The 12434-nt window shown below is 43.6% G+C and overlaps 1 protein-coding gene across 1 annotated transcript in view; it reads left to right on the plus strand.

Annotated features, from left to right (window-relative positions):
• Positions 1-12434, plus strand: part of LOC135558632 (glypican-1-like) — a 144011-nt gene that overhangs the window by 98622 nt on the left and 32955 nt on the right. Inside the window, exons 4-5 of the mRNA XM_064992581.1 lie at positions 696-923; positions 1185-1348. Of these exons, the coding sequence (XP_064848653.1) occupies positions 696-923; positions 1185-1348 (392 nt within the window). The remainder of the gene's footprint in view (positions 1-695; positions 924-1184; positions 1349-12434) is intronic.

The following is a 12434-nucleotide window of genomic DNA, read 5'->3' on the forward strand; positions in this document are numbered from 1 at the left end:
TGTGTGTCTGCGGGCCTGTATCTGTTTGTGTTAGGGTTTGAGTGTGTGTCTCTGCAGGCCTGTGTCTGTTTGTGTTAGGGTTTAAGTGTGTGTGTCTGCAGGCCTGTCTCTGTTTGTGTTAGGGTTTGAGTGTGTGTGTCTGCGGGCATGTGTCTGTTTGTGTTAGGGTTTAAGTGTGTCTCTGCAGGCCTGTGTCTGTTTGTGTTAGGGTTTAAGTGTGTGTGTCTCTGCAGGCCTGTCTCTGTTTGTGTTAGGGTTTGAGTGTGTGTCTGCACAATGTAAGTGTATGTTAGAGAATCTCTCTATATCCCACTCAATACGTTTTATTTGGATGGAAACATTGTCTTCCACTGCACATCCCATCCTGCCTCAGAATACATTTAAACACTTCCTCTCTGGGTTCATCTCTGTGGCATATTTCATATGCAGTACAAAGCAATGAGACAGAGCCCCAGCCCTCACAGCTAAGCTACACTAAACGGTATTATGGGAAACAGCGCTGCTGTTGTTTGTCGCCAGAAAAAAATACAAAAACATTAAAGGGAAATGATACTCTTTCATTCCTGCATTTTGTTTGCTTCCCCCTGGAAATGTATCCATTTCATAATGAGAATTACATGAAAAAAACATCATAGAATTGACCTAAATTCAACTGTTTAACACTGTTTAACGTCCCGTTTCCTGTCTCATTCCAGGTTACCTCCTGGAGTTGCTGAACCGTTCCGAGGGTGTCCTGCAGCAGTCCTATCCTCCGGCGCTGGGTTCCCTGTACACCCAGAACACCCGCGTGTTCTCTGACCTGTACACAGAGCTGAGACGGTACTACCGTGGTTCCAACGTTAACATAGAGGAGGCGCTCAACGAGTTCTGGGCCCGCCTGCTGGAGAGGATGTTCAAGGGAGCCAATGGACGGTATCTCATAGGTACGTAAACTTTACACATTGAACTTAAATAGGTTCTTTGAAATGTTCAACTTTCAAAATCTCCATTGAAAATAAATGCTGCTTTTTCCAAACTCTTGCATTGAAATTGAATTCACCCCAACCTTGGTAAATATTTTCATGAATTTCATCTTGTATGATTTCAACTTTTATTCTTAACTATGTGAGGCCGTTATATTGCTTTAGCTATCACTTGTGTATTGTATGAAGAGCGTTTTACTAATAAAGTTATTATGATTGCAGGCGATGACTACCTGGAGTGTGTGTCCAAGCAGTCGGAGACGCTGCGACCCTTTGGTGACACCCCCCGAGACCTCAAGTTGAAAGTGACACGTACATTTGTGGCGGCACGCTCCTTTGTCCAGGGACTGGTGATCAGCGGGGAGGTGGTTCGCAAGGTGTCACAGGTAAGACTGACCCATCTTTCTCCGTCCTTCTTTGTCAGTGTTGTTTATCTCCTCGCTCTACTCATTTTTCTCTCTCTCTTCTATTTCTTTTTTCTCCTCCTTTCTCAAACTTGCTGTACATCAAGCTGGCATCAATCCGGCACGACCACCGCGAAACTTTAAAACGCATTTGGAGCTTTGAGATACATTCATTCTATCAAACTAATGTTACCGCATGAGAGAAGGATCCCTTGTGCCTCTTTTTCTAATGTAAAAATGGCTGAAAGGTTCCTACAATATCCAGCATTTATTTTGTCTTGTCATGTTGTCTCTGGTTTCAGACAGTTCTTTATAGCGTTGTGTGTCACACTGTGTACAGTAGTCCTCCAGCGGCTTAATACTTCTTCTCTCAAACAGTGTGTGGTCAACACTGGGCCAAATAACAGCATATAAACAGTGCTGGGCATCTCATTGCAAGCCAATCAATCTCTAATGGAGTAACGGAGGAACAGAAGTGGGAGAAATCTAGGACCATAACACCAGGTTGTTTACACATACAGTGTGTACAGGAGAGGGACAGAGTGAGCCACAGCTCTGTTAATAGAGTGACCTGAGGGAGAGAAAGGGAAGGAGAGGAGAGCGGAAAAGGTGAGGATAGTGGAGGAGGAGTGGAGAGTGGAGGAATGGAGGAGAGAGATAAGGAGGAAGAAAGGGGGAGACAAGGAGGAATGGAGTGGAGAGAGGAAGGTATAAGAGGGTAAATGGAGGAATTGAGGAGAGAGATAAGGAGAAAGAAAAGAGGAGATAAGGAGGAAAGGAGTGGAGAGAGGAGGAGAGGAAGTTATAAGAGGGTAAATGGAGGAATTGAGGAGGGGGGGGGAGATGTATGCCTCATGTGGAGTCTGGAGTCTGATTGGACCAGCCAGGGGGGCAGAGGGCTGAGTGGAATGCCAGAAGGCATGCTGGGATATGGGTACCCTCTCTCCCTCCCTGCCTTCTCCCTGTGGTTCTAATCAGACTGTAATAGGGATTGTGGTGGATTGTGCTGTTAGGAGAAAGTGAAATGAGCGAGAGACAGAGGGAAAGTACAGTAGAGGGTCTGGGTGAGAGGGAGAGAGAGCATCGAGAGAGTGGAAGTGAGAGAAAGGAGTGAGTGGAGGGACACTCATGTACACACATGTTGACCTTGACAAGAGATCACTGTGAGATGTACACCTACACCTCGCCCCACCTCTGCCAATCAAATCATACTGTACCACATAAAGTAGACCCACGATAGCTCTGTCATTTGTGTGTGTGCATATGTGAATGTGCCCAAGAGTACACCCTGACCTCATTGAGAATGGCAGCGGCTGCCAGCGCCCTGGCATTAGTGCAGGGATGACATTTTGTAATTTTGTAAAAGCCGCTCTAATTACTTACACATTTTCCCCAGCCGACCTCATTTAATGAACATATCGCTCAATGTCCTTCAGCAGCAGCAAAACGGCTACAGTCAGGAAATATGGCTCAGATTTAGTAGCTCTGGGGAGACAAGGGAGGAGAAGGGGGAGGGAGGAGAAGGTAGGAGAAAGGAGATAAGGGAGACAAGGGAGGGGAGGGGAGAGAAGGTAGGAGAAGGAAGGAGAAGGTAGGAGATAAGGGATGAGAAGGGAGACAAGGGAGGAAAAGGAAAGGGAGGGTAGGGGGGAGAAGGTAGGAGAAGGGAGACAAGGGAGGAAAAGGGAAGGGAGGGGAGGGGAGAGAAGGGGGGAGAAGGTAGGAGAAGGGAGACAAGGGAGTAGAATGGAGACAAGGGAGGAGAGGGAAGGGAGGAGACAGGAAGGGAAGGTAGAAGGGGGGAAAGAGAGATAAGGAAGGGGAGGGAGACACAGGAGGAGAGGGAGACAAGAGAGGAGGGAGGAGAAGAGAAGGGAAGAGAAGGGAAGGGTAGGAAAGGGGAATGGAGGAAAAGGGAGGACGGGTAAAAGGGAGAGGAAGGGAGAGATGTGAGGAGAAGGGCGGAGAAGGGAGTGGAAGGGGGAGAAGGGATGGGAAGGGAGGATGGGGAAAGGGAGGAGAAGGGAGTGGAATGGAGAAGGAATAAGGGAAGGAAGGAAAAAGGAGGAGAAAGGAGACAAGGGAGGGGAGGGAGGAAGAAGGGAGGAGAAGGGAGGGAGATAAGGGAGAATAAGGGAGACAAGGGAGGAGTAGGGAGAAAAGATAGGAAAGAGAGAAGGGAAGGGAGGGAAAGGGAAGGGAGGGGAAGGGAGGAGAAGGGAAGGGAGGAGAAGGGAGGAGAGGGAGGGGTGGGTAGAAGGAAGGAGGAGGGAGATGGGAAGGGAAGACAAAGGAGGGGTGGGAGACAAGGGAGGAGGAGAGATAGAAGGGAGACAAGGGAGGAGAAGGTTGAAGGGAGGGAGGGGAGGAGAAGGGAGGGAGATAAGTGGTGTGTGTGTGTGAGATAGCTAGCAACTGCTTATCAGCATGGCACCGCACAGGCTGGCAGTGCTCTGCAGTCCTATAAGCCAATCTGGCTGGTCTGGAGGGCAGACCCAGAGGGCATACGTCATGAATGGAAATGCCAGCTAACCGTGTCAACCCATGCTAATACTCCTCCTTGTTCCCCTTCTACAGTATGCCTGCGGCTAGGCTATGCTAACTGTTGCCATCCTAATGCCTGACATTTTTCCCATACGTCCATGCTAATTCTAATGCTTGTTCCCCTGTCACAGAAGTCTATGCCTGTGGCTAATAGCTAGGCTACGCTAACTGTTTCCATGCTAATGATTTGCCTTATGCTCACGGCTACATTTGGCATCGCTACCTTTGGTATTGGTAATTCTAGGCTTTATTCCCTTATGCTTGCAGCTACACCACACTATGCTACGCTGTGTGTGCTTAATTGAGCCATCCCAAGGTCCTTTTGTGTGGGCTGCATGTCTTGTCTACTCTACAGGGACACACAGAGAGACTGAGGCCGGGATAGATGCATCACGCTAACATTCTAACGTCACATCAGCACAATACTGTTAACCCTTACCTTGCCTTACAGAGAGACCATTTCTGTGGTGTACACATTGTTAGTATACTTTCACTCATGGCTAATAGAAAAATATAGGTACTAATAGTTGATATTAACCCTTTGATTTCCTTTTTTTCATAAAGGATAGCGTGAACAGTATTTTTCTCTATTGTGACAATATCAATCTTTCCCCAGAGAGTAAGGGAAAATATCTCATTGGTGCGCTGATTTGAACACTCCCCTTGCCCTGTGCGTGACTGGGGACATTTTTCACCAGTTCACCAATATTGACCCCCTACAGAAGAGCAGATATTTCTCAGTAGTAGTGATCTGATTTTAACCTTACTCTTGTGTAGAGGGGGCCATTTCTCATGGGTGCGCTGATATTAACAAACCCCACAGCCAGGGGGGACATTTTTCAGAGGCGCACTGACATTAACTGCTATAGCAGGAGCTGATTGCCTGAGCCCCTGGCTGTGCTTTATGGTGCCGTTTCCTTTCCAAAAGCTTCAATCTGGCAACAACGCCTTTTTACTGCCCAGCTCCACACACTCCTGCCTGCAGATGTGTGTGTGTGTGTGTGTGTGTGTGTGTGTGTGTGTGTGTGTGTGTGTGTGTGTGTGTGTGTGTGCGTGTGAGCCTCAAAGTAGAGGTCTGTGCAGTCCAATTTCTTCATCCCACCCGCAGCTACAGGTCCCACACCCAACCCTAAGAAATTGGTTAAATTACCAGAGAGTCTCACATGGCCCATTATATTAGGCTAGCGGTATTACTGGGATATACACTGCTCCAAAAAATAAAGGGAACACTTAAACAACACAATGTAACTCCAAGTCAATCACACTTCTGTGACATCAAACTGTCCACTTAGGAAGCAGCACTGATTGACAATACATTTCACATGCTGTTGTGCAAATGGAATAGACAACACGTGGAAATTATAGGCAATTAGCAAGACACCCCCAATAAAGGAGTGGTTCTGCAGGTGGTGACCACAGACCACTTCTCAGTTCCTATGCTTCCTGGCTGATGTTTTGGTCACTTTTGAATGCTGCTGGTGCTTTCACTCTAGTGGTAGCATGAGTCTACAACCCACACAAGTGGCTCAGGTAGTGCAGCTCTTCCAGGATGGCACATCAATGCGAGCTGTGGCAAGAAGGTTTGCTGTGTCTGTCAGCGTAGTGTCCAGAGCATGGAGGCGCTACCAGGAGACAGGCCAGTACATCAGGAGACGTGGAGGAGGCCGTAGGAGGGCAACAACCCAGCAGCAGGACCGCTATCTCCGCCTTTGTGCAAGGAGGAGCAGGAGGAGCACTGCCAGAGCCCTGCAAAATTACCTCCAGCAGGCCACAAATGTGCATGTGTCTGCTCAAACGGTCAGAAACAGACTCCATGAGGGTGGTATGAGGGCCTGACATCCACAGGTGGGGGTTGTGCTTACAGCCCAACACCATGCAGGACGTTTGGCATTTGCCAGAGAACACCAAGATTGGCAAATTCGCCACTGGCGCCCTGTGCTCTTCACAGATGAAAGCAGGTTCACACTGAGCACATGTGATAGACGTGACAGAGTCTGAAGACGCCGTGGAGAACGTTCTGCTGCCTGCAACATCCTTCAGCATGACCGGTTTGGCGGTGGGTCAGTCATGGTGTGGGGTGGCATTTCTTTGGGGTCGCACAACCCTCCATGTGCTCGCCAGAGGTAGCCTGACTCCCATTAGGTACCGAGATGAGATCCTCAGACCCCTTGTGAGACCATATACTGGTGCGGTTGGCCCTGAGTTTCTCCTAATGCAAGACAATGCTAGACCCCATGTGGCTGGAGTGTGTCAACAGTTCCTGCAAGAGGAAGGCATTGATGCTATGGACTGGCCCGCCAGTTCCCCAGACCTGAATCCAAGTGAGCACATCTGGGACATCATGTCTCGCTCCATCCACCAATGCCACGTTGCACCACAGACTGTCCATGAGTTGTTGGATGCTTTAGTCCAGGTCTGGGAGGAGATCCCTCAGGAGACCATCCGCCACCTCATCAGGAGCATGCCCAGGCATTGTAGGGAGGTCATACAGGCACGTGGAGGCCACACACACTACTGAGCCTCATTTTGACTTGTTTTAAGGACATTACATCAAAGTTGGATCAGCCTGTAGTGTGGTTTTCCACTTTAATTTTGAGTGTGACTCCAAATCCAGACCTCCATCGGTTGATAAATTTGATTTCCATTGATAATTTTTGTGTGATTTTGTTGTCAGCACATTCAACTATGTAAAGAAAAAAGTATTTAATACGAATATTTCATTCATTCAGATCTAGGATGTGCTATTTTAGTGTTCCCTTTATTTTTTTGAGCAGTGTAGAAGCCAATAGGCTAGACATAGCTTGTAGAGTTGGAGAGAGAGGAGACATTTGTAATTTCTCTTGAGCTACATATTGCATATATCCTACCCTTTAGGAGTGGGATGATTTACAGACAGAAACAAATATGGGTGATCAATATTAATTTCTAGGCCATGTAGTAAACTATAGCTTAATCATATATAGGAAGGCATTTCCTCTGAAAGATAACTGCCCTTCTCAAGCGCATGCATAGGCTATAGCCTACTCTATTTAATTGAGACCACACATGCACCTGATCTCGCATGCCCAGTGAGGTATGGTTACTGAACTTGAAGCAGCAAGAATGATGAGAGAGGACACTTGCATGTTGTCTTGAGCTACGCTTTGCTTATAGGATATAGCCTATCTTTTAGGAGTGGGACGAATTGCCGGCAGAACTTGGATGTGTGTTTTTCTGGGTCTGGGGATCAGTAGCTTAAGTCACAGGTGGGCGGTTGTATACTGAGTACAGAGAGCATGAATACAAATGCAAAAAAGTATGAATACAACTTGTTGGGAGAGATAAGTAAGATGGGGTGAAGAGTGATAAAACATTAAATAGGACTAGGATATAGGACTAGGATATATGACTAGGATATATGACTAGGATATAGGACTAGGATATAGGACTAGGATATAGGACTAGGATATAGGACTAGGATATAGGACTAGATTATATGACTAGGATATAGGACTAGGATATAGGACTAGGATATAGGACTAGGATATAGGACTAGGATATAGGACTACGTTATATGACTACGTTATATGACTAGGATATAGGACTAGGATATAGGACTAGGAAATAGGACTAGGATATAGGACTAGGATATAGGACTAGTAATAAGACTGACATAGGACTAGGATATAGGACTAGGATATATGACTAGGACATAGGACTGGGACATAGGACTGGGATATAGGACTAGGATATAGGACTAGGTTATAGGACTAGGATATAGGACTAGGATATAGGACTAGGATATAGGATTAGTAATAAGACTAGTAATACAACTAGGACATAGAACTAGTAATATGACTAGAAATAGGACTAGGATATATGACTAGGATATAGGACTGGGACATAGGACTAGGACATAGGACTAGGATATATGACTAGGACATAGGACTGGGACATAGGACTAGGACAAAGGACTAGGATATAGGACTAGGTTATAGGACTAGGATATAGGACTAGGATATAGGATTAGTAATACGACTAGGATATAGGACTAGGATATAGGACTAGGATATAGGACTAGGATATAGGACTAGGATATATGACTAGGATATAGGACTAGTAATAAGACTCTGATATAGGACTAGGTTATAGGACTAGGATATAGGACTAGTAATACGACTATGATATAGGACTAGGATATAGGACTAGGATATAGGACTAGGATATAGGACTAGGATATAGGACTAGGATATAGGACTAGTAATAAGACTATGATATAGGACTTGGTAATAGGACTAGGATATAGGACTAGGATATAGGACTAGGGAATAGGGTTCTCTCTTTCCAAGCCCTCCCCCTCTCTCTCAAACTTTCTTTCTCTCTCTCCTCTGTCTTTCTCTCAATTCAATAAAACATGTACAATAAACAAAAGTTCCAAAAGAATAAAGACATTTCAAATGTCATATTATGTATATATACAGGTGTAATGATGTGCAAATAGTTAAAGTAAAGTATAGAATGGATAATAAATCAAATAAATATAGGTTGTTCTTCACTGGTTGCCCTTTTCTTGTGGCAACAGGTCACAAATATTGCTGCTGTGATTGCACACTGCGGTATTCCACCCAATAGATATGGGAGCTTGCTTATGGGGCTCTTCTCCAGGTTTATTTCTCTGTAGGTGATGGCTTTGTTATGGAAGGTTTGGGAATTGCTTCCTTTTAGGTGGTTGTAAAATTTTACAGCTCTTTTCTGGATTTTGATAACCTGCTAGGCGGAACCCCTCCCCAACAGCCAATGAAATTGCAGTGCGCCAAATACAAATCAACAGAAATCTCATAAATCTAATTTCTCAAACATACAAGTATTAGGCACCATTTTAAAGATAAGATTATCATTAGTCCAGCCACAGTGTCTGATTTAAAAAATGCTTTCCCACGAAAGCTCCACAAATGATTATGTTAGGTCACCACCAACTCACAGAAAAACCCAGACATTTTTCCAGCCAAAGAGAGGAGTCACAAAAAGCACGAATGGAGATAAAATGAATCACTAGCCTTTGATGATCTTCATCAAATGACACTCATAGGACTTCATGTTACACAATACATGTATGTTTTGTCGGTAAAGTTCATATTGATATCCAAAAATCGTATTTTTATGTTACGTTCAGTAGTTCCAAAACATGCAGTGATATTGCAGAGAGCCACAGGAATTCACAGAAATACTCATTATAAATGTTGTTGAAAATACAACTGTTATACATGGATCTTTAGATACACGTCTCCTTAATGCAACCGCTGTGTCAGATTTATTTTAAACTTTACGGAAAAAGCATAATCTGAGAACGGCGCTCAGAGCCCAAACCAGCCAGAGAAATATCCGCCATGTTGGGTAGTCAACATTATTCATAAATAGCATTATACATATTCAGTTACCTTTGATGATCTTCATCAGAATGCACTCCCAGGAATCGCAGTTCCACAATAAATGCTTGTTTTGTTCGATAATGTCCATCATTTATGTCCATTTATGTCCAATAGCGTCTTTTGTTAGGGCATTTGGTAAACAAATCCAAAATTGTGATCTGGTCCATTCGGACGAAACGTTCAAAAAGTTATATTACAGGTCGAAGAAACTAGTCAAACTAAGTATAGAATCAATCTTTAGGATGTTTTATCATAAAAGTTCAATAATGTTCCAACCTGAGAATTCCATTGTCTGTAGAAAAGCAATGTAACGAGAGCTACCTCTCATGTGAAAGCGCGTGACTGAGAACGAGGCTGTAGGCAGACCCCTTAGTCAAACAGCTCTCATCCGGCCCCCCTTCACAGGAGAAGCCTGAAACAACGTTTTAAAGACTTGACATCCAGTGGAAACCTTATCCCACTGTGTATTCGCTGGGGGTCAGTTCAAAAACTACAAACCTCAGATTTCACACTTCCTGTTTGGATTTTTTCTCAGGTTTTTGCCTGCCATATGAGTTCTGTTTTATACTCACAGACATCATTCAAACAGTTTTAGAAACTTCAGAGTGTTCATGCTATTCATCCAAAAGTGAAAATGCTGCCCCCTATCCCAAACAAGATAATTAGTGGATATTGGCCGAATTCTGCTCTGCATGCATTATTTGGTGTTTTAAGTTCTACACTGAGGATATTCTGCATGCAAAGTCTTAATTTGGTGTTTGTCCCATTTTGTGAATTCTTGGTTGGTGAGTGGACCCCAGACCTCACAACCATAAAGAGCAATGGGTTCTATAAATATTTCAAGTTTTTTTTAGCCAGATCCTAAATAATGTTGAATTTTATGTTCCTTTTGATGGCATTAAATGCCCTCCTTGCATTGTCTCTCAGATCTTTTACAGCTTTGTGGAAGTCACATGTGGCACTGATGTTTAGGCCGAGGTATGTATTGTTTTTTGTATGCTCTAGGGCAACGATTTCAGGATGGAATTTGTTAGGGTGTGTATGGTGAATACATGGTCTGTCGAACGGTAATGTGGTAAAATGACAATTTGACATTTGCTCAGTACATTGATTTCGCTGAGGAAATGTACGAGTCTGCTGTTAATGATCATGCAGAGGATTTTCCCAAGGTTGCTGTTGACGCATATCCCACGGTAATTATTGGGGTAAAATTTGTCACTGTTTGTGGATTGGGGTGATCTGTCCTTGGTTCCAAGTTATGGGGAAATGCCAGAGCTGAGGATGATGTTAAAGAGTTTAAGAATAGTCAATTGGAATTTGTGGTATGTATATTTTATCATTTCATTTAAGGATACCACAGGCCTTTTTGGGTTGGAGGGTTTGTATTTTGTCCTGTAGTTCATTCAATGTAATTGGAGAATCCAGTGGGTTCTGGTAGTCTTTAATAGTTGATTCTAAGATTTGTATTTGATCATGTATATGTTTTTGCTGTTTGTTCTTTGTTACAGAGCCAAAAAGATTGGAGAAGTAGTTTATCCATAAATCTCAGTTTTGGATAGATTACTCTTTGTGTAGCTGTTTGTTTAGAGTTTTTCAATTTTCTATGGATTCTATGGATTCTTCAATTACATTGAGCTGAATTCTGACGTGCTGTTCCTTCTTTTTACGTAGTTTATTTATGTATTGTTTTAGTGATTCACCATAGTGAAGCCGTAGGCTCATGTTTTCTGGGTCTCTATGTTTTTGGTTGGATAGATTTCTCAATTTCTTTCTTAGGTTTTTGCATTCTTCATCAAACCATTGATCATTGTTGTTCATTTTCTTAGGTTGTCTGCTTGAAATGTTTAGATTTGATAGCGAAGCCGAGAGGTCAAATATACTGTTTAGGTTTTCTACTGCCAAGTTTACATCATCACTATTACAGTGAAACATTTTGTCCATGAACTTGTCTAGAAGTGATTGAATTGGTTGTTGCCTAATAGTTTTTTGGTAGATCTCCACACTACTTTCCTTCCATCTATAGCATTTCTTAATATTATTAAGCTCCTTTGGCTTTGATGCCTCATGATTGAGCAAAGCTCTGTTCAAGTAGAGTGGGATTTTGCTGTGATCTGATAGGGGTGTCAGTGGACTAACTGTGAACACTCTTAGAGACTCTGGGTTGAGGTCAGTGATTTAGTAGTGTACAGTACCACTGCCAAGAGATGAGCTGTATGCGCACCTACCATAGGAGTCCCCTCGAAGCCTACCATTGACTACAGTTGAAGTCAGAAGTTCACACACACTTAGGTTGGAGTCATTAAAACTCGTTTTTGAACCACTACACACATTTTTGTTAACAAACTATAGTTTTGGCAAGTCGGTTAGGACATCTACTTTGTGAATGACGAAAGTAATTTTTCCAACAATTGTTTACAGACAGATTATTTCACTTATAATTCACTGTATCACAATTCAAGTGGGTCAGAAGTTTACATACACTAAGTTGACTGTACCTTTAAACAGCTTGGAAAATTCCAGATAATGATGTCATGGCTTTAAAAGCTTCTGATAAGCTAATTGACATCATTTGAGTCAATTACAGGTGGACATGTGGATGTATTTCAAGGCCAACCTTCAAACTCAGTGCCTCTTTGCTTGACATCATGGGCAAATCATAACAAATCAGCCAAGACCCCAGAATTATTTTTGTAGACCTCCACAAGTCTGGTTCATCCTTGGGAGCAAATTCCAAACGCCTGAAGGTACCACGTTCATCTGTACAAACAATAGTACGCAAGTATAAACACCATGGGACCACGCAGCCGTCATGCCGCTCAGGAAGGAGACGCGTTCTGTCTCCTAGAGATGAACGTACTTTGATGCGAAAAGTGCAAATCAATCCCAGAACAACAGCAAAGGGCCCTGTGAAGATGCTGGAGGAAACAGGTACAAAAGTATCTATATCCACAGTAAAACGAGTCCTATATCGACATAACCTGAAAGGCCACTCAGCAAGGAAGAAACCACTGCTCCAAAACCGCCATAAAAAAGACAGACTGCGATTTGCAACTGGGGACAAAGATTGTACTTTTTGGTGAAATGTCCTCTGGTCTGATGAAACAAAAATAGAACTG

The sequence above is a fragment of the Oncorhynchus masou genome, chromosome 17, assembly GCF_036934945.1.
Source record: "Oncorhynchus masou masou isolate Uvic2021 chromosome 17, UVic_Omas_1.1, whole genome shotgun sequence".
Taxonomy (NCBI): domain Eukaryota; kingdom Metazoa; phylum Chordata; class Actinopteri; order Salmoniformes; family Salmonidae; genus Oncorhynchus; species Oncorhynchus masou.